The 24,510-nt window shown below is 38.8% G+C and overlaps 1 protein-coding gene across 3 annotated transcripts; it reads right to left on the bottom strand.

Moving 5' to 3' along the window:
- Positions 1-793: 793 nt before the first annotated feature.
- On the bottom strand, positions 794-24,344 carry thoc2 (THO complex 2). 3 transcript variants are annotated; one of them, XM_085420287.1, is made up of 39 exons: positions 24,189-24,344; positions 21,636-21,691; positions 21,032-21,123; positions 20,568-20,619; positions 20,378-20,448; positions 20,103-20,224; positions 19,875-20,008; positions 19,085-19,245; positions 18,833-18,925; positions 18,498-18,653; positions 16,824-16,996; positions 16,422-16,617; positions 16,276-16,314; positions 16,015-16,145; positions 14,145-14,246; positions 13,359-13,443; positions 12,709-12,802; positions 12,505-12,585; positions 12,310-12,406; positions 11,864-11,981; positions 11,578-11,757; positions 11,273-11,437; positions 10,684-10,959; positions 10,343-10,484; positions 9,893-10,050; positions 9,366-9,494; positions 9,143-9,274; positions 8,842-9,026; positions 8,070-8,245; positions 7,767-7,869; positions 7,200-7,585; positions 6,840-6,898; positions 5,284-5,319; positions 3,189-3,314; positions 2,984-3,050; positions 2,728-2,873; positions 2,553-2,629; positions 1,822-1,868; positions 794-1,730 (listed from the first exon to the last, which is right to left on the bottom strand). In XM_085420287.1, the coding sequence occupies exons 1-38, from the start codon at positions 24,251-24,253 to the stop codon at positions 1,841-1,843; spliced, it is 4,689 nt and encodes a 1,562-aa protein (XP_085276413.1). In that variant the 5' UTR covers positions 24,254-24,344; the 3' UTR covers positions 794-1,730; positions 1,822-1,840. The 3 variants fall into 3 exon arrangements, 1 of the variants encoding a protein (XP_085276413.1); XR_014913530.1 differs by lacking the exons at positions 794-1,730; positions 1,822-1,868; positions 2,553-2,629; ... (1 more) ...; positions 2,984-3,050; positions 3,189-3,314 and having other exon boundaries at positions 5,796-6,898; XR_014913531.1 differs by lacking the exons at positions 794-1,730; positions 1,822-1,868; positions 2,553-2,629; ... (2 more) ...; positions 3,189-3,314; positions 5,284-5,319 and adding an exon at positions 5,399-5,489 and having other exon boundaries at positions 5,796-6,898.
- Positions 24,345-24,510: the final 166 nt, after the last annotated feature.

The raw sequence follows: 24,510 nt of genomic DNA, 5'->3' as shown, positions 1-24,510 counted from the left end.
TGACCTCTTCTGTATATATTCAGAATTTGAAGCATTCAATACAACTTTATTTAGGCACTGTATACTGTTAAGACAATACAAAAGTAATTCGTCACTCCATCAGATCTGTTGCCACTGATATTTCAGTCCAGTTCTTTTGTTATTACCTCAGATTGTTCTGTTTTCCTTCTGTAAGAATGGCCTCCTGACAGCCACTCTTCCATTAAGAACATTTTTGAGGCTTTAAAAAAACAAAAACAAATTCCTACTTCTTTAGGTCATGACTTTCAGATATTGTTCATCTGCAGATATGTTTTGATTCAGAGATCCTTCACTTGTCCAGCTGGCTAAAAGCTCTTTGAGAATCACATTGTTGGTGCAAATAATTATTTTGTCTTCCAAATTGTGTTCATGGATGGACTAAAAGAAATGCAACAGATGGATGGTGTGCCTAAAGATACTATTTAAAAGCTTAGCTTTGCTAAGCTGTCTGTTAATGTAGACATATCACTGGTTCATCCCTTGAATTGTACCTTTTTATGCTTAAATGATCAATAGGTCAGTGTGAAGTAGCTTAAAAAATTAAAATCTAAAGTCAATTCTTTATACACTTGACTATTTTAAAGTATAATACTGTAAATTAAGATGTTTGTTTTATCCCCCCCCCCCAACCCCCCAACCCAGCTGAGTGACTGGCCTGCAGATAATCCTCCTTATGCATGTCCTTACATTCATGGCAAAGAAAAGAAGGGAAGATAGACACAATATCAAACTGACACACTAGGAAAACTATTATTTATTGTTTTTGTTGTCGTTTAAAAAAAAGAAAAAGAAAAAAAAAAGAGAAAAAGCTTACACTCATTGAGTACAGCAGATAAAATCTCCAAAAGTCATTTTGAAACAGCCGTATTTGGAGTACAGAGTATCAGATTTTGTGTGTGTGATTTTTTTCCTTTACAATTCTACATTTGAATCAACGTCAAACTGACATTTTTATAAATTATGTAAAAACCTGTTTAACACGAGGGGGGAAAAAAACCAAAAACACAAAAGAGCTGTATGGGACATTTAAAAAAAAACAAGAAGTACAGAAATAACATGATGTGAATTTCATGTTACCCTCTTTATTATTGTACACAATATACAAACTGGTTCTTTGTATCATTTTACTCACATCTACCGTCTTACTCGGGTTAAAAGGTGGAGATAAATAAATAAAAGTATCTACGTATCTCAAAAGGATATGAGGTAAGTGAGCATGGAAAGCATGTTAACTCCAATAAAACAAGCAAAAAGCAAAAGCCCGACACTGTACAAAAAAGTAGACATTTTCAAGCATAAGATTATTGAATCTATGACCAGATGCAACCAAGAGATCATTTCATACAGTAACCACATTTCTAATTAGGATAATAACACTGTGATTACGGCAGCATGTTGCGCCCATATCAAATAATAATAATAATAATAATAAACAAAAAACAAACAACAAAACAAAAAACGGATACAAATTCACCAAGAAAAAAAAAAAGTTTCCGCTGGTTTACCGTTGTTTGAAATGGAAAAATAATGAGGTGATCTTTAAGTTTAGATGAGTAGAACTAACAAGACTTGAGGTGGAATTTTTACAAAACGAAAAAAAACTAAAAAAGCCAATCAGGCCAAAAAAAAGAAGAAGAAGAAGAATATGGGTTCACAACAGATGGAGTTGCAGATGTCTCGCAGATAAAAGCACAGCTTCTCCAGTTCCGCTGCAGCACGTGGATCGAAGAGGAAGAGAACAAACCATGAGACACGGAGCAACGGTTAAAGCCACTTACAAAGAAACTGTATGTGTCTTACCTTCACTAATTAGTGCACATTATCTGTGCTTGTCAGAGGATTTATGAGTACGACTGTTAAGGAAACGGTGAAATGCTCAAAGATGAAACAGCTGCTCATAAAAATGTAGTGACGAGAAAAGTCTTTAAAGGTTGTTAAATGAGTGCGTGGCAGTGCTGAGAAAGTCCTCTAAATAATACACCGACAAAAGAAACCCACAACTAACTGCAAGTGTGTGTAAGCCTGCCTGATATGAGGTGTATAAGCAAAGGGACTGGCACACTGGCTCTTTGAAATGTCCATCTAGAAATATGAAGTTGAAGTCACATGATCAGTTTAGACTGGCGCACTGGGCCAGAGGGGAAATAAGCCGACCACTAAATGTTCAAATAAGATGAATCAAACAGTTCAATGCAGAGGTTAAGAGCGCCAGTTAAAAACAAGCCAGCGGGGCTTGGTTGTAAGCGTAAATGTGGCATCTGCTGCAATCCTTATTGGATCTGAGTGTTTGTACGGACACATAATATACTAAAATGAATGTAATTATCCCATAATAGAAAACAAATTCAGTGCCGCGAACAGCTATAAGTATCTTTGAAACGCTACTTAACTTGATAAAAACTGTATTTGGCTAAATCAGTTAACTCCATCTACACTGGTCGGGATTTACAGTCTGAAATAAAGACGGCAATTTACGAAGAGTTCATTAAAATCACCTTCACACTGAAATGTCGCTTTATATTTAAGGATATTGCTTTTTCTCTTCCTTTCCTCCACTGCTGTCCCTCTTCTCTTTCTTTTCAGACTTCTCTTTGTCATGTCTGGACTCCTGCAGCACAAAAAGAAACAGAAAAAAAAAGTACATAATGACAATAAAGTCCTTTAGTCGACGGCTCAGGAGAGTGCGCGACAGCGACTGAGTCTGACCTTCTTGCCGCCAGAGGACGTCCGCTCGGGTTTCACAGAGTCGGCCTTCTCTTTACTGGATGATTTGGATCTTTTGCTCTTCTCTTTCTCGGCCGACAGCGGGGAGTCACAGGAAGGACTTGTGCTCTTGCTGTTTTTGGAGGCATCTAAGAACAAAATGTTGGCTTATATTAATTTTTATTTTATGTTGTCCTTGTTTGGCTGAGAGCTCCTTCAGATTTAAAAAATAAAATAAAGACAAAAAATAAACGCTTACTGGTCCCATTCTCATCCTTTCTGCGTTTGGCTTCTTGGCTCGTCTCACGGTCGTTGACAGTGTGGTCCTGATAGACAAATGACATGATTTAATAATAACTAATATTTCAACTATGTCCTTGTTGCTACTGCCTCTCCCTCTAATATGAAAACTAAATCTGAAAAAAATCCATTTCACACAGTTGATGAGGCGGTTAGACACTGACTCTCTTTCGCTCTTTCCGCTCTTCTTTCTTCTCTTTGGATCGGCCTTGTGTGTTCTCTGAGTCTTTCTTCTCCATCTCCCTCTCTCTGCTCTTGGACCGGGCAACTGAATTGAAGTTCATGTGGTGCTGGAAGAACAATTACATATGAATAGAACAAAACAACTCAAACAGACAGCAGTGCCTTTATGTTAAGTGTTAGTATAACTTTAAACATAATACAGCACTGCAGGGGGGAATATGCCAACAATGGTGGTAAAACAAGTAGAAAAGTATTTACTATTGTACTTTTCCTAATCACTCTACATTGATGACATACTTCCAAATACTGACTGGTATTCAGTCATGTGACACGTGACTACTAACTGTTCAACAAAGAGTTCACAGTGGCTCAGAGTGGGCTGAGATCTGCATTTAGACTAAGGTGGAGTTGTTTGTCATTATGAGAACAACAACGAAAGAGTCCAAAGGAGAAAAACCATCTGTCAACTCATTTAAAGTCAAGTTAGTTTGTGATTTGTTTGTTGCAGTATGACTGACACTCAGTCTGATAGTTCTATTACATAACCCGAAAGGTATGTTTGACACAACATGCAAGGGATTCGCTTTCAGTGAGAGCTATGAAATATACTTTTCAGAGCAGTTTGAAAAGTCTTACACCGTCTTTCAATACAGGAGTTACAGCACAAATGTTGATAAAGGGCTTATGAATCTAGATACATAGGCATGCGAACACATCTTATAGTCTTAAGTCAAAGGCTGACATTATAAACATAATATAGGCATCACTGGTGGCCTGCGGCCAACAATGACGTGGATGAGGCAAGTTGATTGGCTAGCAGCTGACCAGGTTTCCACTGGTGGATTAACTTGTGAAGCAAACTGGCTGAAATGTACCATCACTATTAAGTAGTTTTTTCTCATTAACATGTCAATAAAAGTCCTTCATAAAAATGTTTGAATAATTTAAATATGAAGAACCCAAAGGTAGCTGCAGTGCCTTTCTAGCAGTGATGCCTGGAGCATGCTGGGGTGAGCCTACAGGGCAGAGCATATCCCACTACATTTAGTTCAGTTATCATTTTTCCACTAATATAGATTTATAATATGAAACAGAAATCCCCTAATAAATTAGTTATAATACATTAGGCTATCAAAGTAATGAAATTACCTTCATTTGAAGTTGGAGGGTAGTCTAATCTACTGGCTCAGAGGCAGAGTAGGAAAAAATGTTATCCTGAACCCATTATAATGAATAACTATTAATTAATAAAACAATCTGCGTTGATTAAGTTTTAAGATTCACAGATTCTTTATATTTATGATTAAAAATATAAACCTGTTACAATCAGCTGGAAATGAAGGGACACTTGAGTTTATATCTACTTTGTCTTGATAAAATATTGCTGTCCAACAAGAAATATGGCCCTATAACAGCACATAGTACTCAGTAACTGATGGTTTTCATTATAAAAGTGTACTGTGTAATGCTACATATATTAGTTATAAATTTTTAAGGACACAGCCAGCTGGGACTTCATGTTATTGTCTGGTATTTAATTTGCCCTTGCTGACATAAAAAGAGGTGAACAAGGTGAAGATACTTCAACAAAACCTGAACATAGCAGCATTACGGTTTGGTATTTATGGCTTTTTCATGTTTTTTGTTTTTTGTTTTTTTAAGGTCTGCAATGACTTTACTTATTATTTAGGCAATGAAGCTAATGATTCTAGCAATTGACTAGAACCATCTTTAAAAAAAAAAAAAAACAACCTTAAAGTTGCTGCTAAAAATCATGAAAATGAATACAAGTCATGTCTAATTCACCTAAATGCAGTCTTTAGCTGATGCAGTCTAGTGTAAGCTACATGCACACTTCTTCCAAGTGGCAGGTGTAGTTTAGCAGGAAAACATTTTCTACATGAAACTGCACATTACAGCTTTGGCAGTTCACACGAGCGACTATTTTTATTTTATTTTTTAAAGTGTGCGAAAAAAAGACCGAATCACATGATATCAAACACTTTTTCATGTGAAAAGCTGAAGACGTTTTTGACTTGTGAACAAAAAGCTAGGAATAGAAGAGTTAATTCAAACCTTGGATGTGGACTCCTTGGGTTCGATGCTATTGTCCTGTAGGGATGAATGGAGATGACAGATGAGCTGGGAGGGGGTGGGGGATTGGGAGGAGGTTGTCAGACAGCAGCAGAGAGTTGGAAAAAGGGGTTGGGGAGGTGGGGAGTTGGGGCTGGCCGGACCAACAGCACACTTCTCCCTTGACCTCTGACCTTCAAGGACTAAGGCTTTGACAAGGTTATAACATAGAGGAGAAGTCATCATCTGGAATTGCAATATTTAAAATAGAAAAACCCTGAGCATATATGAAATAACTGCTAGTCTTAATACTACAGACATGTCTGACCTAAAATAGAAGTCCTACACCACAGCTGGTTTTCAATACATCTAAAGTGCAAGTGCTGAAAGTAATGTATGTGTGCGCGTGTGTGTGTGTGCGCGCGTGTGTTTGTATATAAATATATAAGACAAATCACTCAATTTCTTATGTGCTTGATTGCATCCCTACATAGGTAACTGTTGCTGTCACTTACAGTTCAGGAATGGAAAAGACACATGGAGCCTATTTCTCTGGTGGAAGGGTAAATTAAAGACCTATCACAAGCTTCCAGTGGTTTGGGCAACGCTCCAGACGATTCAGGCTTCGCCCACTCTCTCCCTCACTGCCTCTCTCTTTGCAGGGGTGGGCTTATTTTCTTCTGTATTTTTGGTAGATTGAAAACTGCAACATTCACATTCTCCGTTGATCTCAGATGCTGGTGGCTCTGGTTTTCGACTCATTGCTTGCCAGGAGGTAGTACAACTGAAGATCCCATTGGCTGGTAAGTCGTAGGGATAGCACTGAAGGGGGGGAGAGGGGACTTGGCAGGACTGACTGGACTTGCATCTCGTGACGTGCAGACTCCGTGAAGGACGTTTCAACAAGCGGAGATGGAAGAGGGACTCAGCTGCAGCAGAGGCACTCCTACAGCAGGAAAGATGCTGGACACCATCCATCTTTGTGCTGCATCCGGGGGACGTTGCGGGGTTAGCGAAATATTTCACATCACAAAAAACAGGAACTCTTCACAGCTCAGAAAAAAGGAGGGGGGAAAAACTCTTGGGCATCATTTCAAGTAGTAAAACACTGCTCCGGGTATGGGGGGGGGAAAAAATTGCCTATGGAGCGCTCTTTATTTGGCAAGCCTTTTTTTTTTTTCTTCAGGTGAGTATTATTCTCAAAAACAAAAAAAAACAAAAAACTCCACATGGAATATAGAAATGCTTAAAAATTTTCTTTCTTCCCAAGGCACACTGATTGCTTTCATTAATATGAAAATAGGTAAATATTTCAATATGAAAATACTCAATATACACAATATTTTCTTGGCTAAGTCCTTGAGGAGATCTCTCCCAATTCTGCAAAATATCATGCGTATGTCCATGGAATGCTTTCCAACTCCCATGGCTATGGTTGGGATTTCCGTGTGCGACAATTCTCCTTTGTTGATCTTCTGGGCTGCTGGAATGTGCAACGGCAGGGAACGCTCCGGCAGATAGAGAAGAAACTGGCACAGCCTTCCTCAAGCCATACTAACCTTAACAGACGAGGAGTGGGACGGGGAAGCGTGACTGTCGAGCTTTCGTCTTTTGTGATCTGTGAGAGACAAGCCGAGCGACACTGGTGTTAATTTGTGCATTAGTGCCATCCATTTAATGTCTTACAAACATGCTACAAAAGGTAAGAAAATGCTGAATCTAAATATTTAATTTTACTTAAGTGAATTCATGTGATTTACAAATGTAAAGCATGTCAGCATCCAAGTGGACAAACTGTCGCAGAAGTAGAAGAATAAATGAGATGAAGTGTACGGACCTCGTAAGAGGCCTGACAGAGAAGTCAAAATGTTACGGCACACTTTCATGAGCAGTCTAACACCACTGGAACGGCTTCTTACCCCTCTCAGATTCAGCCGACTCAGATCTGGGACCTGGTGACTTGAGGGACCCGGCCACAGCACTCCTGTCTCCTTTCTCCTTGCTCTTGGCCTCCTTGACAGCATCACGCTCCCTGGACGGTTCCATGGGCTCCCCGTTCCCGGCTTTGACCTTGTCGTCTTTTCCACTCTTCTCCTCTGGCTTCACTTTCTCCCTGTCTGCCTTCGGGGTCTTCTCCTTACCCTCTCGCACCACCCGCTCCTCTTTCCCTGCCCTCTCATCTCTCTGCTTTTCCCGACGGTTCTCCGCCTTTGCCTCTGGTGTGCTGCCAGGTGTCTTTTCTTTTTTCTCTTTTTTCTCCTTCCCACTCTTCTCTTTGTCGTCCCGTTCTTTAACGGCTTTGGTGCTGCGGAGACATTTTTCCTTTTCAAAACCATTTCATTGAAAATGCTTCACAGAGAAATCTTCTGAATCCAACACTCAATTATATTTTATTTATACATTGCTGTATCACAAAACAAACTGCACACACTTTCAGCAGCCGATGAAACTGGTGGATTTTTTAAAGCTTTGTTTTATTCTCCTACCTGTTGAGAGCACCGTTGCCATTGCTGGTGGTCACTTTGGCTGCTGCACTGTTGGCTTTGTTCACTGGCTTTGTGGTCCCCTGAGATTTATCCTTGGCCCGATCTGCCCAAAAAAATAAATAAATAAATAGTCGGACAGGGTTTATTAAAATTACAGGCTTTCATATTGGAACTGAAGCACTGAGTGTTTATGCTGCATCATTGTGGGAAAATAGTAATATAGACATACACAACAAAGAATTTAGTGTTTGTCAGATTAGAGAGAAAGGTGGTAGGTGTCACACTTTAAAATCCTTCACTCACCACCATCCTCTGAAGTCCCCTCCTCGGTCTTGCTTGTGTTAGTGGCAGGCTTGCCTGTGCTGCCGGGGCCGTTCTGTTGACTGGCAGGTGTGGCGCTGCGTGCTGGCTGCTCTTTGTGATGAAACTCATTCTCAGGGACCATGTGCACCTTCTGGCTTTTCAAGCGACCTGAATAACTGTAAGACGCATAAAGGGTTTGCAACAGCAGAGACAAAACTTCTAAAAGAACTTCTCAGTGTCACGCAGTGCAAGAATTAAACTTTTAGAAAGGGGTAAATATCAGGTAAAATAAGCCCCATTGTATATGTCTAATCATAGATTGCACACACACACACACACACACACACACGTATGTGCTGATCAATATCCAATACCAAACACAATTCTTTCCTATACACAGTGAAAACGTTCACGGAACAACATTCACTGCATATAGGATTTTTACTCAAATGTTTATAGAAATCCAGGTTCTGTCCTGTCTGCATACTTAAAACAATGGACTTGCTTTGTAGCTTTAATGGGTCAGTGGCATTAGGTTCTTCCAATTAAAAGTCACCTTACCACCTATTAAAAGGCTCAATTATCAACACTTAACAACTATCTCCACTCTAGGGCTAAAAATCAAGTGCACCAACCCATATTTTAACATAATCATCTCAGCTACAGATACAAGCTTCCACTCCTACATGTCTGATAAGAGTTCATAACCCCACTTCACACGATAGATGTTAACTATAAGCTCCACATAGAGCTGATCAGCACACAATGTTACCCCATTGCTAAGGCATAGAGGTCTGGTCGCTTATCCTTCTCTTCAAGGCAGATCTTGTGGACACGGCACTCTAGTGCTTGGCCCAGGTTCAGGACCTTCGGGTAGCAGGGCAGGATCTTGGTAAGTACTATTAAAATGTTCCTGATGTGGGTGTAATCTCCTGTTTCCAAGCAGTGAACGGATGCCTGGTTGGGGGAGAAAGAAAGGGTGAGATCATGGTTAAACACACACCATTAAGAGCAATGCTTAAAATCATTTGGACTGAATATAATAGAAGAGTAATGGTGAACAGACAACTCACTTTAGTCAGCATGTAATGCCATTTATGAACCACATGGCGGAAGTTTTCATAATCTAGCTGATCTGCTTTGTTTCCTCCATCAAAGCCTGTGGCTCTGAAGATGGTGAGGAAGCCGGGATAATTGGCACACTCCTACGACCGCACAAAAACAAGAAAGATTCACATCCAGCTCAACACGCAGCAGAAATTTTTCCAGGTACACAGAACATGTAGACATGGACACCTTCTCATAGATGGCACGGTCGCTGTGCCAGCGGGTCACCGTCTCCAACATGCAGCAGAGGAAGCGTCCATAGCGGTGAGACTCATTCTCCGTACAACTGGCCACAGTATAAATGATAGCAGAGAACACCTGCCAAGGGAACAGTGGACAGATTTTACTTAACGACTGAGGCAGCATGATCTATACATTATAATGTGCATGTATATTATTGGAAAATAAGGGGCAGTGCCCACACAAATTATGGTAAGTGTTCAAGCTTTTATGCTAATCATCATTCAGCTGAACCTTCTTAGTATATCACTTCAACCTAACATGATTCACTTGAATGGTTGAAGAACCACTCAATGATAAAGACTTTTTATTTTAATGGATTATTTTTACTCCTTCTCTTCTGCAGAGCGGGATGAATTAGAGCCTAGTTTATTAATCACATTATGAATATTTATTATTTTTCTTTCTAAAGCACTTTGGCTTTAAGAAGCTCTAAAAGTGGAGGTTAAATATTGTTGTCATGCGCAACCTCTTACCCGGTCGTAGCACAGTAGGGTGCAGAAGTTGGGAGTCTTCTGCTGATGGACAAGCTCAACGAATCGGGCACAGTACACCGCGTCGATAGATGAGAAGATGCAGCGAGGGAACAGGCAGAGCTGCAGGAACTTTGTTATGGTCTCATTTTTTGTGGATTCTGTCAGTAAGCATTTAGATTTGTGTTGGAAAAACAATGGACATTATATCTTCTCTCATGAATGATCCCATTACATCAGCTTTATTCCCCATTATTACATTAACTGACAGCCATGCAGCTGCTGGATGTTTGCTTAGTGAGAAATGCTTGTAAATAATGCAGCAGAATTTATATTTATAGCTTTCTCTTTGGGTCAAAAGAAAATTGATGCACTACTTTCTTTTCTTATTTAGAAAGACTGTGCACAAGCTGACTAAGATACATCAATACCACCAAACATTAAATCACTTACTGGCCAATAACCAGTTGTCTTTCTCCAGTTTGAGGCGGTGTAGAACTCTTTGGACATGCTCCAGCTGCTTCTTCTCCTCCTCCTGTAGTTTTTCCTGCAGTGCAGTGCAGCGTTCCTTCTCCTTCTTTTTCTTATTCAAGGGCTACATTGGAAATAAATCAAACAAAAAACAGTTAAATAAATACACCCAATTACTGATCACAATCATTTTACAAGTACTTCACACAGATATTATCTTAGTCCTTAGACTTTAGAAATTACACTGATTAAAATCAAAAACATCATTTCTGTAATAAATCTGCAATCTGCTGTCCAGCAACAACTCTCAAAAAGCTACTCACTATCTCAGGGTTCTCCTCAATTTGCTTGATCTGCGCCTTGAGCTTATTGACCTCACGCTCGTAGGCAGCATGTGGCACGGCCAAGTCGTACATGGTGAGGGACCAGAAGGTGGCGTAGAACTGAGGGCGGAGATCATCCCAGACCCTGGCTGGATGGAGCGATACCACAGCTTCATGCACCGGTGTCATCACCTGTTCGCAGGCCGCCACATACTTGTGCACCTTCTGCTGCTGCCGATTACCTTTTTCTGCCTTCTTCAACTCATCATACTTAGACTGCATGAAGAGAGCATGAAGTTAAAGGACCCTGAATTTTTTCAAGTTAATAAACAATATCCATTTTAAGCAATTCAAGCAAAAAACTAAACTAAACTTGTGAAGAGACAGATATACCATAAAGTCTTAAAACTTCAAACTTAAACAACAAAGTTACTTTTTAAAATATTTCCATTTTATTCATAAGACTCGAGTTCAGTCAGTTTTCAAACCCACTTTTTGAAATCTTTGTTTCAATGAGGGAAATCAAGTCCATAAGGACTGAGACAATTCAAAGGCAGTATGTTGAAAAAAATTAGAGTGATCTACTCACCAGTATCTGATGGGCATACATTGGCCTAGACAAGAAGAATGCAGCGTCATGTGGAGTGTGGAACTGGTTACAAAGGATGTCAATAGAGGGAACCCGCTTGATGTAGTCCTCCGTGCTGAGGTTGGAGGCCAGAAAACCACCAAACTGCACTAGTGTGTCATGACACTGCAGGAAGTAAATTATTAATTATATATAGGAACAAATGAAACATAGTCTCTTAAGTTTTTGTTGTTAGATGTGTTTCAATTTAGTTGTCAAATGCAAGGTCAGTCAACTGTTTAATTTTACTGTGAGAGGGTGAGTACCTGGTCATACAGATGTCCAACAAGTTTAAGATGTTTCTCTCCACCCTCCAAGAAAACCACGCCGTTTCGTTGCTGGGCCATGAGTAAACACAGCGGTAGTGCTAGTTCGTGATCCAGAAGCACCTCCTTCAGACGCTGAGACGACTTTTTAGTGTTTCTGATCTGGCCGAAGTATCCACCCTGCAAAGAGAATCAGACTCATGATCCGTGCACCTGCGCTGAGATTAAAACAACGGGCTCAAGAAATCTTACAGCTCTTTCTAACGAGACTGCATTAGTCTCATACCTCGGCTTTGAGTTGCTCGCCTCCCGTCATGGCTTCTAACTGTTCCGAGGTCATCTCATCGGTGATCTCAATGCCAGCCATTTTCTGCACCACTTCTTTCAAGATCAACAGGTCAAAACTGCAGTAAAAAGAGTGAAGTTCCTCATATGTTTAAATAAGAAACATATAAAGCAAAGTAGACAATGACCGCCAAAAACAACCACATGCTCATCTCCTTAAAGACATTTTATGATATTTTTAAAAGTGGGATTAATTAAATCTTTTCTGATTTCTCGGTACTGATATTACAAGTTGTACAGCAAGTATGTATCTTTTATTATTTGAAATGATTATTAAAAAATATTTTATCAGGCAAAGTAATATGAAAGAAAAAAAATCCAATGGTCCTTGGACTCGCAAGTTAGTAATTCTATGCCGTCTCTGCTAAACAGTTTGTATCCACTCACCTTTTCCCTGCTTTTAGTTGATTGGTGACATATTGAAGGAGGCCAGCCAGCTCAATCGGGTACTTTCTGAACACAGCTCCACACAGACTTGCCAGGCCTTGGCGTATCAGAAGAACAGGTGTTTGTTAGATATTCATTAAAATATCAAACAATTTCTTTTCTTTTTCATGCAAATGAAACCGTGAAGCCACTCACTCTGAAGCCACGAGGAGATGGTAGTGTCATCGTGCTTCATCTTTTCCTTCTCAGGATTGGCCAGAGCCTCAATTATGCAATCTGAAGACAGAGTTAAAAGGAACAACACAGACGGACAACTCCCTCACAACTCAGAAACGCACACACACTTGTTAACAAACTGAAAAAAGGACAAAAAAAAGAGAAAAAAAAAGTGTAGGATACAGGCCAAGACATCGTAGTTGAGGGATGTGAGGTATTTCAGGGAGTCGACCACGGGGCTGATGAGGTTGTCGTACCATTGTATCTGAGACAGGATCTGCCATAAAACAACGAAGGAGGAGGATGAAAAATGACATTACACATTACACCACACCTTATAGCATTTGTCACATATATAAAAAAAAAACAAAACTGTGTCTGAACACACTGAAACAGATGAGATGCTCATTTGAGCAGTCTTATATTGTGAGGTGCACTGATTTGTTAAAATCAGTCTCCCAGATGCAGAACAAAATGTCCTACTGATGTGTATGAACAAATTTCATTCAAAACATTTTGCTTTTTTCCATGCAAACATTTCCTGCCATTTAGTTTTTGCCAAGTGACTATAAATTTGATTAATGGATGTAGAATTTGCAAGCAGGACGCTAGACATGAGCAATTCCTCGAAACCATGTAATCGGAAACCAAGCCTGCTGTAGGACACAGAGAGAAATCTTACTGGCAACTGTATGGAATAGAAAAGAAAAAAAAAAGGTGCCACATGTCTAGAGAAGTATTTCTTTACGGCCATAAAAATGCAGGATTGGTTGCTCTTTGTAGTTTGTGGACACACACAGTAAAATAAAATAATTGCAATAAAAGGGACTTACATAATCAAAGAGGATGGTGGGATTACTATGGCTCAGTTTTCCAATCTGCCTTCCAGATTGTTTCACGTTCTCTTTGGTCAACCGCCTGAAGAGTGGAGCAAAAAAGGAAAAGAAAGGGAGGACAGGGGAGAGAAAAGACTTAATAACACAAGATGACACAAAGAGCACTGTGAGCAAAAACTGTCACTTCTATAAGTTTCAAAGCAGTTGGAAAATGTTCTTACGGTTGTCATCTTAAAATAAGAGAACTGTTACTATTTTTTTCCCCAGTAGCAGGACAGTGTTAGGATAATTACTTGCCCAGCATCAAAAGTAAGTCCCCCTTTTGCTACAACATCCTCATGTTTAACTGTGCTTAAAACAAAGCTTCACTTGAAGTGGTTAACTAAAAACCAAACAAATCTCTGCATATTTCTATTAAATGTCCAACTTGAATAATAATACTATTACTACTAATAATAACAACATTTTTTTACACACACACACACACACACACACACACACACACACACACACACACACACACACACACACACACACACACACACACACACACACAGTAAACTTTCATTTGCTCCTGCTCGTTTAGTGTCATGCAACGATAACAGTGATTAATATTCAACTATTATCCAAAATTTGTTCCTGAGTTTAGTAATGTACCACACATCATTGAAAGGTAATATGAAATTGACAGATTTCAGACAAAAGATTGATCAACACTTGAAGATTCAACAATATTAGATGTTGAAAAGATGATCCAAAGGCACAGAAAAACATTTTACTTACTTCATGATGTATTTGGCCCTATCCACGGTCTGAGCTTTGACTTTAACCAATAATGGATGGCTGGAATATGTCTCATTCTTCCATTGCCCATATAACCGATACCTTAGAGAACACATAATGAGAAAGCAAAGGTAAAAACTTAAAAACACCTGTAAGAATGGCAGTGTATGACATATTAAGAATCTACAATTTCACATCTATAAGAACTCAGACTAGAGCAGGGCGATATGACCAAAAATATTTATCACAATATACATTTGAAAATCTGCGATAACGATATAACTGACGATATAATTGACACTAGACAAAATACTTTACAACTCCACAACTTTATTAGTGCAAAAAACCCATCAATGTATTTTCACTGAAACAAGCAGCTGTTTTTTTAATCTGCATTAAAGTTATATAAAAATTAACAGTGCGAATGCAAATTCCTTGCTGACAGTTTAACCAAAAGGCATTTCCAGTGGAAATTGGCTGACATATCCTCAGCATAACCATGTATAATATCCACAAAAGAGGTTATACACACATAATACAGTAATATTATGTTGAAGCACAGTACGTATCACTCCGCGAGGCGCCTGCCTACGATAGCCGTAATGCTCCGACAATCCATCAAGCGCTGCGGCTTCGTAGCTTAGCAAGGTCGTACTAAAACATTTGACAGATTTTCGAGCGCCGTGTACATAAAATCGTTTCGAGGTCAGTAAACACAACCAGAATTCATACATAAGGCACACGGGATTATAAGGGGCACTGTCGATTTTCAGAAAAATCAAAGGATTGATTTTAAGTGTGCCGTATTTTACAAACAACACGGTAATAACGACGGCCCGCTAGCATGCGCTACCAAAAATAGTGCTTTGTTGTGTATCTGACGGACGAAAGCCAAACCAGTTCCACACCACTGAAGCTGCAGCATTTTTACAAATCAATTCAGGTTCATCCGTTTCATTCAATAATCCGCTTTCGCCCTTCTCATTCTGCGTCGCCGCCATGCTTTTTCCGCCATGTGCGTATGAAAACAAAGGCACTGCGCATGCACGTTTTACCCATATTCTATCGCAATATTTTCTTATCGTTGCCCAACATTATATCGGTATTACCGTTAAAGGTATGATATGGCGCAGCCCTAACTCAGACCACGCTTTCAAGGGAGTTAAGTTCATTAAACTTGCAGTTCAGAGCAGTTTAGGAATTTTCTTATGCATCTTATTTGCTCTTGTCAAGACAGCAACGTGAATGTCTAATTTGTATCACATGCTTCACAAAATTAAACCAATAATTAACCGTGTCATTTTTGAAATAATAACACTAACAAAAAATGTTTTAAATGCATCTGCACATTAGTACTATGACAACCCCACTGGCAAATGAGCTACAGTACCTGCCCATTTGTAGTATACAGGAAATAATTTCTTTTGACATTGTCAAGACAGATCAGTATGCAGAAACTTTCCCTGTATTTCAAAGTGCAACTATCATACGTAATCTACAAGTTTGTATTATCATCTGACAAAGTGACATGTACAACCAGAAGTAAAACAAATCCTCTGGGAATATGGAGCATCAGTGCCTATCAGCGCTGTGTGAAAATGTCCCATCAAAGGCTCTAAAAATAAAATTCTTGCACTGCTTAGAGGAATAGAAAAGTATATTGCACATAGAGCCACGGATCTCACTTTGCATAACCAAGCATTGTTTTAAGAACTGAGTGTGACTGTGTGTGGTAGTTGTTCTTTGGCAGCTGGTATACACCATCCTTGAGCGACGCCTGAGGGTTTACGAACCAACAATTACACAGCACCACATGCGGTGAGTGATACTATGGTGCAGCAAATGAGTGTGAGTCTGTGCGTGTCCTTACCTATGCTGGTAGGGAAAGAGTTTGAAGAGACCCCACAGCTCCTCAGACATGCAAGCATTGCACTCCATCAGAGAGAGTGACGGGAGTAGCACCTGGTCTGCAATACTCAGGAAACAGCTCAACAGTGTGTCCTACAATGAAGATACCATTAACATGAATAAGCTTCTCAAAGTTACATAAACTAAAAATTAACCCATTAAATATAGATAAATAAATAAATCAGTGTTTCTATAAGTAACAACCATGTGACTTTATGCTCACCATTTTGTCTTTCACCTCAGGTCTGTTATCACTTTGGTACTGAGACAAAACAAAACAAAACAAGAAAAACACAGAATAGCAGTCACAATTAGATGAAGGCTGCATTGCAGATGTGGAAAACAAATAGAGGGTGGTTTGTGGTGTACCTCTTTCATGAATGCCTTGCCAAGACGCACAATCTTGGCAAAGAGGATAGGGTCATGGGAGAGGTGAGGGCCCAGGTAGCAGAGCATGCTGAATGTGTCCTTCCTTAGGTCCTCAAAGCTCTCTGCAGGCTGAGGGGCCCGCTTGCTCCTTAGTGGGTGCATTACACATCCTCTTGCCCCTTTAGGAACACCAGCCCTAAAAAAAAATACAGAGGAGCATATCAAAGTTTGTGTTTAATTTCATATTTTTTCCCAAATCAGTTCTCCATGTCCCATGTCCCAGTGGGCTTGTACACATAAAACTGAGAAAAATTCAAACCAGCTGTAAAATAAGATGTACTTGTGCATTCTTTTGGCTCTGACTACACATGGTGTGCAGTAAATGAAACATGAAATCAGCACCTTCTGTAAAGAGGCTCCACAGTCAGGTGCACAAGCTGGCAGAGTGCCAGCGCGATGGCCTTGTGAGAAGTGGCATAGAAGGAAGGCATCTGGTCCATAATACTCTGGGCATGGTGCCAGTCTCCGATCCTGAGCAGCGCTTCCAACAGACCAAGCTTCTGGTTATCAGGTGGCTGTAAGCACAAAAAAATAAGAGCAACTAAGTGTCTGTCTATTGTTAAATATGCCAACGTCCAGTAACATTCACTAATGTAATTAAAGCAGACGCAAGAACTAAGCACAGCTGCTGTCACAAATCAAACTGACAAAGAGGCTGCACTAAGATGTTAGTGCCTTCAGTTGCACACCATACTTCTTGCCTCTTTATTTGCTGGCATCAATTGTTCTCTAGCCTACACCGTCACATAGGGCTGCTCGATTATGGCAAAAATGATAATCACGATTATTTTCACTGAAATTGAGATCTTGATTATTTGACGATATTTATTTAACAATAACAATGTATTGAATAATGACTTTAAAGATTGTCAAAAAATAATATAAAATAGTGTGCAAATACTGATAACAGTGCAAATGTTTGCAATATAAAAAATAAATGAAAAATGTAAACATCTATGTTAAGTGAACTTTGCAGTGTTGCTCTGTGGTGCAGCTATGACACTGTAGCAAAGTTTACACACTATGTCTACGACTCCGCGAACCCATAATGTTTCCACACCACTGAAGTTTTTTTTACCTCTCTTTTCAACCAACAGCAGTCACTCTCCTCTCCAAATAACTTCTGCTTAGCTTTCCGAGCTTCCCTCAGGTCCTCTTAATTGTTGTGACACGTGTTCAAAATGCAGAGAGGTGCGCTCGATTTGCCACACAGAGCAGCGTGAGAGTAAAGCACGAGGGAGGGGCTAATAATCGGCTCAGTCATTTTTAATGATTGTTGAAAGCCCAGATCGTAATCGAGATTAAAATTCGATTAATTGAGCAGCCCTACCGTCACACACTGAATCAATGCTTTTGTTTGGAGAAAGTCAGAATTTTATATTTTAGAAATCAAAAAATAAGAACATTCGTTTGGAAACTGATATTTTGACATCTCTTTTATTTTATCCATAGCTATCAAACCTTGTTAGTACAGTAAAGTTCCAAATTTTTTTCTACTAAGGAACCCTTTAATGATTAAAAAAAGCAATTTATACAATAAAATTAGATTTTTTATGTTATTCTCTTAGCAAAGTTACTCTATTTCAATCCAGTGAACTACAACGAAGCTTAAAACTGAGTATGATAAAACGCTTTAACTGAAAAAAAGAACAACTCAACTTAAAACTAAAATAATAATAATGTGAACTTTAAGAACTACTAAAATAAAAACATTTTTGCAATGTTCTGAACTTCAGTGTTCTGTAAGACACTGTCTGCATCATAATAACAAAAAACACTCAAAATAATAAAAACCAAACTTAAAAAGGAACAGTTTAAACAATAAAAAAAACGAAACTAAAATCTCAAAACTCACTCTGGAAAGTAAATGAAGTAAAACCAAGTAAAATACACAACTACAGTAATTCTGCTCCAAGTAGACAGTTCTGCTACAGTTCCTTTTTGTATTGCATCACTTCCATCCATCCTGAACAGACCTGCATGCAACCGTAATAAGAAAAAAAAAACCTTCATCACCTTGTCATTTTTCTCCTCTTCCTTCTCTTTGTCCTTTTCTTTGTCCTCACTTTTCTCAGAGGGCAACACAACCATGACCAGCTTGCGAGCTATCTGCTTTGCCTCTGAGATGTCTCGTTTGTGCTCCTCTATGATGGCGGCATCTAGTGGCATAAGCTGGGAAAGCACGAAAACAAAACAAAAATTCAGTCTAGAGGCGATGCTTTGTCCACAAGAGTCACAATTAACATATTTGAACTAACAGTAAATTTAGGCATATATGATCCATAAGCCTAGATTTAGTTGATGTTATAACTAATGTAGTAATTAGCTGGATTTGCAGGTCTCTTCCTTACATGTACGTAAAGATCTTCCAGCTCTATCAGGTTATAGTGAAGGAGAGCAGCAGCAATATGGTAAAGTGACTTTGGGGTTTCCTCATTGGGCTCCTGAAAAAGAACATAAATCAACAAAGAAAACAGAAGTGATAAATATGATTCAGAGATTACAATTATAGGAGACATTTTAAAACACAGGTAATAACTTTGAGGTCATTTACTATACTGCTAGACACAGTCTGGCTTCTTTTATTTTTATGATGTTCTTACCTGGTAGAATTTGAACTTAAAGCCCAGGATGTGGCAAAGGGTGAGAGGCTCACACATGTAAGACTTGATGAGGGACAGGAAGAACTCATCTTGGTCAGATCGACTCTCATACACCTCCAGAATTATGTCCAATACTCGGTTGGGGTCTAGGTTGAAACATCCTGCAGGCAAAATAATCAGGAAAACTAAGCAGCCAAAAAGGAGAACTTAAAACAGCTAGTCCACAAATTCTGCTGCTATAATGCAAGGTTAACACAGAACAGGAGAGCCACCGGACCTCCTTGCGGTAGGGGACAAGGATACAGGTTTTTATTTTTAGGTCACCCCTCTGTATCTGAACTGCCTTGTAATACTATTCCTTTGATCTCAGACTGATGAAATCCAATATTGTTAATTTATCATACACTAAAGTAACCACACATTCAATTTAAAATCATCACTATCCTGATGCATAATATGTGGTAGAGACACTGAAGAACATTAATAAAAAGTACTGAGTTTATAAAGTCTGGTTAACAAAACTGATGCTGAAAACAAAGAGCCACGACACTGAATAATGGCAAGAAAGTGTGATTTTTCAAAGCATTTTACAGTGAAGCAGACCTTAGATCATTTGGATTTAAAATGTAATTACTTTATCATTTAATCCTATTAGACAACAGGAAAACATAATCTCTCCAGCCATGGCTATCAGTGACAGAGAGAGAGATAAAAACACCCTTAAGAAGTGTGTAAACGATAACAGAAGCACCATGTGTGAAGCAGTGACAATGAAAAAGCAGTTTGTTACCTATGAGGGATTTGATGCTCTCCAGAACAATATGGCTGGTAATATTCCCCGACAGGTCTTGGCCTAGCTCAGTGATTAGTTTGGCGTAGCCCTCGTTCTCCTCTCTTAGCAGGTTAAACTTTTGCTGTTTGTAACTGAAAAGAAAAAAAAGAAATGTTACACAAATCTTGAAAGGACTTATGAAGCACCTTATCTATGCCTACATCTTTATCACATTTCTATACTTACAATAGTTTAGTCTTGATTTTAACAATTTTCTGATTGAACTGATGGGCTTGTTTTATAAGTCCAAGGGACTCGAGAGTTTCTGGATCCAGCCTCTCTTTCAGAATGGCTTCAGGGACACAAAACTGGGGGGGGGAAACAAATTTTTAAAAAAGAGGCAAGTAATTAGTTCATTTTCGTACGTTATTAGAGACACGACAGTCAGTAAGGCCTCTATAAATTTAAATAGAAAGTGGCATACAATTTGTTCTATCAGCTGATAAGAAAGTAATACTTACCAAACATGCTCCGACCAGCTGTGTGTAATGGTCACGTTTGTTTTTTTCTTCCAGTGCACTAGTCTCTAAATCTGTGAAAGTAAACAAACATTAAAAACAAACAATAAAAACATATCAAATCAGATAATGTCGTCATAGTACTAAAACAAACAATCAAACAAATAAACAAACTCAAAACCAGAAAAGTTACCTAGTATACTGAACACATCTGCTAAAACTGATGGCATGTCTTCTCGGAGTTCCTGAAAACAAACCAAAACAAAAGATAAGTAAAAATGTTTAAGGCTTGGCAAAATCTATTGTTACGAGGTACAAAGAAGCTCTAACAACACAACTCCTGTGAGTGGGTAGATTTTGTTTCTTTAGTATCTGTAATTTACCATCATATCTTTAAACAGACGTATAATTACACAGAAATACTGAACACATTATGTGCCAAAATAAAACGATAGTGTTTATACACCTGACATACAGAACTTTATACATAAAAACAAAATTTGAGATGTATTGCTATTGGGCTAATAATGTTAAACCATGAGGTGGTAATAAGAACCCCCCCCCCCCCCCCCAAAAAAAAAGAAAAACACACAAAACAAAAAAAAGCCCAACAACAACAACCTTGAGGTAAAAACAACAAGCTAAAAACACATGTACCATCATGTCCCCAAGGACGCTGGTGACAAGATCCAACTTGAGGTTCCCCTGTACAACTTGCCAGCAGAGCTCATATAAGGCAGTCTGTATGTCTGTAGGGGTAACAGATAAAAGCACAAGCCAAGTTTTACGTAATACTAAAATAAAAAAAGTAACTGAGAAATAATTCATAACATAAACTAAAACATCAAAGATTAGTGTAAGTGATTCAATGCAGTTGAATAAACAAGGAAAGTATTTCCTTTACTGTCACAACGTGATAGTAAAATTTGTCCTTTTGGACATAAAATCACTTGATTACAGTGTTATCTGAAATTTTGTGACATGTGTCAGCACACACACCAAACAGAAATCTCCACATGGGCTGCTTAGTTCCCTTCTACCTTCCAGCCATTGTTACACGTGGATAGTACCGTGTTTCATTGATTTAATTTTTTTAAATCTACTTATTATTTAAATTTAAATAATTTTAAACCTTTTGCATTCATTTTGGAAACTATGAGAATTCCCAAGGTGGACGTGTGTACATGAGGAGCAAGCTAAAATACAGTGACAGATGCATACAAGAAGAGTATTAAAGGAACGAGGGTCACACTCAACTCACCTTTAATTTCACTTCCATGATCTGCTTTCTCTGTAAGGTCTTTGCAGAGTTGTACACTATGAAGTAATGAGAGAATTCTTTTTTAGATTAAACTAGGATACATAAACATGATGATGAAAACCCTTATAAAGCTCAATGAACGAACCAGGATGCATGAAAACTTATTTAAATCCGTTTGTTCAGTGCCAACAATTTCTACATAACATTATTCTTGTAATATCCCGTTCACTTCCTCCAAGTTATATTTCTAAACCACATAACACTATACCTTTATTTACACCTTAATCCAGTCTTAACATTACACCACAAAAAGCTTTAGGTTTATCCTAATTATCAATGTAGTAGCTCAAGAAATATTATATTACCTACATTGTCACTACACGAGTATTTATGCTGAAACTGCTGTGTTTGTATATAACAATAGCACTGGCTCTTATGTTTGCTGGATTGATTACTGACTGAATCTTTGGGCGGGACAACCCTTACCTTCTCTGTTGCCAAACGCTCGCACAGATTTATAGTTAGTATTTACTGAGTGCCATGTTTCTCCCTCTTAAATTGACTGTGATAACTTAGCTGGTGGATTGAAAGACTTAACGGTTCACCCAGTTGACAGCTTGACTGGTCTTAAAATATCAGAAGTAGTGATGACAAAGGCAGACTAATAGAGCACGTTCTGCCAGGCACATCCCATTTATTAAAAGGTACAATTACACACACTGGAGCACACTAGCTCCTTTCCTCTGTAAGAAACGCAGCACAGTCCATCAGCTTAACTGTTAGTGATAACAGCTTGTCAGGTGCTAAACACACTGTGAACAAGAAATGCAAATGCTACAAAAAGTCAGAGTTACAGCAAACGGACACCTTGGATTGCCAGAGCCTGTAAGGTCAAATGTGCAAAGCTGCTATTTGTATAATGAGGCTGACACAACATTTTCACCACTTTAAGCTAAACCCTGGTCTCTGGGACTGGTTAATTGCAACTCACCTGGCATAACTAAATAATATTTTTTTTTAAAAAGTAGATCCAGATGTCCACAATGTTTTATATCAATGAATTATATGGCTTAAAAATATTGGTTACGTAATAACAATGTGATACTTATCAACATGAAAACCACATTTTCATTTGCTGCCTGTCATTACAGAGGATGGCATCTCACTGTGCTGCCAAATCACACTTTCACTGCAATGTACTCAGCTTTGCTATAACGGGTAATTTGCCTTGATGGAAATACTTTAATAGTTACCCCGTAGTTGCAACTGTTTGGCACAATTTCCAGTTAAAGTACTATCAGTTATTGACACAAGATAGTGGAACGAGAGTTTGAGTTGGTGCATCCCACTGCAGGCCTTTCTTAAATATGCAAGGCCTACAGCACATAATCGTAGCTAGTACTGTGGATGAGCCTATTGTGTCTCAGCTCACAGGCGATGGCAGTACTCAACATTAATGCGTGAAATTATTATTCACGCAACGTTTTTCTTGTATTTTTTGTTCTGAAGAAACTAATTTTAAGATAACAGTCGCCGTACATCAAGGTGTTGGGAGAGGCTTTTACAGTACTGCTTAAATTATTAAGTTTAACATGTAATGTTAGTGATAAAGTTTACTCTGATAATCGAGATGTCTTTATACAGTACCAAGCGCACAGATGTGCATCGATGAATAACCTTGGCTATGTCCACAGTCTCTATGCAAACCTTACAGCGACTATCCTACACCAATATCTAGGTGAAATTAACGCCAGCTAAGAAAAGTATGACGTTAGCTGTAGCTAGGTTAACATTATGATTAAAATATTAATCTCCTAAAATATATATCGTCAAATGATACGTTTTGTTAAACTGAATCAAAAAGCGTCATCTTTATTCTTCCAGGCTTACCCGACTAAACATTAAAGCATACGAAAAGGAATTCAACAAAACAATTACTGTAGCTAACGTTACGGCTAATCTGCTAAAGCGTTTTGTCAATGTCCGTTGTTTTCCCTCCACACGATTATTTAGTGTTAAGGTTTATAACAGGCTGCCCAAGGGGTTTTCTCGCCAGCTAATACTCGGTTGTCTGCTCGAAGTTGATAACTGCTAATTCCTTGAACTTTGGAAGTACATTTATTCCACTTTACTAGATAGTGCGATATCGAAGCAACAGAAGAGTATGCTATGTGTATGCTAGCTCGCTTAGCGTTAACAGCCATAGTGTTTACACATTGACGGCGAATCAAATGGGAGCGTAAAGCTAGCCTTACTGCTAGCAGACAGCATTAGCTTCCACGGTGACGTTCAAAGCCATTGACGTCTTCTTTTCACAAGTCTAACAAATTAACTGCATTCAGTACTCAGGAACTAAATTACATGTATTGTTTTTTTTAAGTAAGTGACACTTGTAAGCCACTTTAAATTTTAGCTGCTTGGCTCAAGCTAACACACCTAAAGACCGGCCTTATATTTGAACGCTAGCTACGTCATTCTCGATAGTTTTTATTCGTAAACAACGGGTAAAAAGATGCAAAATTCAACACTGCCTTGAAATTCAGATGCACTCACAACTCATGTTTTCCTGTTTTTTCCCAGTTTTTGATCCATTCACTAGGAAGGGTAAGTGTCGCCATCTTCCATGCACACAGCCCGGATGTCTAGTTTATCATCATGGCACACACAGGGTCAAATGTGGTGGTTAGCCGCCGCTGCTAGATCACTGGTGCATTGTGGGACATCGACAGCTGTGCGTCCGAGGTTTTCGCACGGAGTGGTGGTGATGGTCGTGTAGTCTTGGAATAAGTTTGATTCTCCACGTTGTACTATTTAACTTGTTTAGTTAAATAAAATCCCGTGACACTTGAACAACCCAATTTAAATCTACCAGTAA

Source organism: Rhamphochromis longiceps, linkage group LG10, assembly GCF_057381845.1.
Source record: "Rhamphochromis longiceps isolate RC_006_pf linkage group LG10, R_longiceps_female_GT1.1, whole genome shotgun sequence".
NCBI classification, from domain to species: domain Eukaryota; kingdom Metazoa; phylum Chordata; class Actinopteri; order Cichliformes; family Cichlidae; genus Rhamphochromis; species Rhamphochromis longiceps.
The sequence above is the reverse complement of the archived record's forward strand: the minus strand, read 5'-3'. Positions and strand labels throughout refer to the sequence as shown.